The 1,945-nt window shown below is 38.3% G+C and overlaps 1 protein-coding gene across 1 annotated transcript; it reads left to right on the top strand.

Moving 5' to 3' along the window:
• Positions 1-87: 87 nt before the first annotated feature.
• LOC101864043 lies at positions 88-560 on the top strand. Its single transcript, XM_005113075.2, has one exon. It carries the CDS (start codon positions 93-95, stop codon positions 558-560), a length of 468 nt encoding a protein of 155 aa, XP_005113132.1. The 5' UTR covers positions 88-92.
• The last annotated feature ends 1,385 nt before the right edge of the window (positions 561-1,945 follow it).

The following is a 1,945-nucleotide window of genomic DNA, read 5'->3' as shown; positions in this document are numbered from 1 at the left end:
TGGAGTGGAAATATGGGTATCGAAGGTTCCACACCGAGTCAACGTCAAGGAACCGCGATAATGTGTCCGAGCCCAATCACTTCTTTAACGGCATGGACCGCTCAGGGCGAGAGAACTACATGTACCAATACTTCTGTACGGTAACCACTCGCTCTGCGGGGCCTCTCTGGCCTGCCGGGTCCTACTGTATTAATAGAAAGGGAGACTGCCCTGAAAACTTTGAGACAGGATCCCAGTCCACAACCTGCGAGACGACAAAAAGCAAGTCTAATTCAGGTGGAGATTTCCCTTCAGGCTCGTACTCTTCCAGTGGCCAGACCATGGGTTTCTGCTGCAGAGAAGATGGCAACGCGTCCATACCTGTACACCTGCCCACACAGAAACCTTTCTACCTGTACAGATTTGGCGGCAAGTGTCAGCAGGTTGATGGGATGGTGGTGCTGGAGGAGTCTATGACGCTACACTGTCACGTGACAGGCCACGAGAACGTCGTTCCGGACGGAGGCAGAGATGGTTCGCCAATCTACAGAGTTGAACTCTGCTATTATTACCGCGCTTAACTCATAGAAGACCCGCTGTTTTAGAGTACTATATCAAAGAGGCGTAATATAATATTGTCCTCCTTTTATTAATACTGGTATTTTTCCGTATTCATACAGGTTTCTCCGTATTCAAGTAATTTTTTCTTTATTCAGAATATAGGTGTTTCTTTATTCATTAGGTTTTTCTTGATTCATATAAAATTTTTCCTTATTCATGTAGGTTTTTATTTATTCATATAGGCTTTTTTCTTTATTCATATAGGTGTTTTTTTCTTATTCATGTAGGTTTATCTTTATTTATTTAGGCTTCTCCTTATTCATATTGGATTTTCCCTTATTGATTAAGGTTTTTGTTCTTATTCATATGAGCTTTTTCCTTATTCATATGAGCTTTTTCCTTATTCATATTGGCTTTTTCCTCATTCATGTAGTTGTTTTTTTTCTTTATTCATACAGGCTTCTTCCTTATTCATACAGGCTTTTTCCTTTTAGTCTTAGAAAGGTTTTACAGTGCTCGCAACTGCATAAGGTCATATGAGCGCCAAGGGTTTTCTTATTCATATAGATTTTTTCCTTATTCTTAGAGATTTTTTCCTTATTCATATAGATTTTTTTCCTTATTCATAGAGATTTTTTCCTTATTCATAGAGATTTTTTTTCCTAATTCAAATAGGGTTTTTAAAAAAATCGGAAACGTGTGGTGTAAAAAGGCAGGTAACAACATACACACTCGGAAATATGAAAAGTTACGTTTCTGGTGAGTGTATGTTGGTTCCGTTCCAAATGTGCAGCAACATTGTCTTTGGTCTACGGCTAATCGGACATAATGTAATAATAATATGTGATTCATCGTGGTGAAATCAGGCGCTTGTTGAAATAATGGAATCATAGATCTCTGCATATTTCTGCAGGTTTGGCAATTCTTGTTGAATTTTAAAAAAAATATTTTTTTTTAGCTCATCAGCTTTTATGTCCATTAATTTAAAAACACAATTCTGTGAGGATTTTTTTTACTAAAAAACGTTGATTACAGACAAAAAAAAGTCATTTCTTAGTTTCCAAGGACTCCCAATCTATAGAAGTCACCAGGCTTTGGCGGCCATTTTATCCCTTATTTTTCCTCTGAAATCAGGCAACCCCACTTCCTTAAATCGCAAATATCTCGACCTCTATTCAAGATTGATGTGTATTTTTTCCATTGAAAGGTAGACGAATAAACAAGCTTTAGGGTGACACAAATAACTCCACGTGTCCCGAAACTGACGACCATAATGTCTCACATAATGTATGCCCGCTACGTCTTTAAAAAGTTCATGTCATATGCTCGTCTCACCTTTTAGAGCTATTCTGTATGTGTATGTGTGCGTGAGTGTGTGTGTGTGTGTGTGTGTGTGTGTGTGTGT

This window comes from Aplysia californica, unplaced genomic scaffold (assembly GCF_000002075.1).
Source record: "Aplysia californica isolate F4 #8 unplaced genomic scaffold, AplCal3.0 scaffold01595, whole genome shotgun sequence".
Classification (NCBI taxonomy): domain Eukaryota; kingdom Metazoa; phylum Mollusca; class Gastropoda; order Aplysiida; family Aplysiidae; genus Aplysia; species Aplysia californica.
This window is presented reverse-complemented; position numbering and strand designations above follow the sequence as displayed.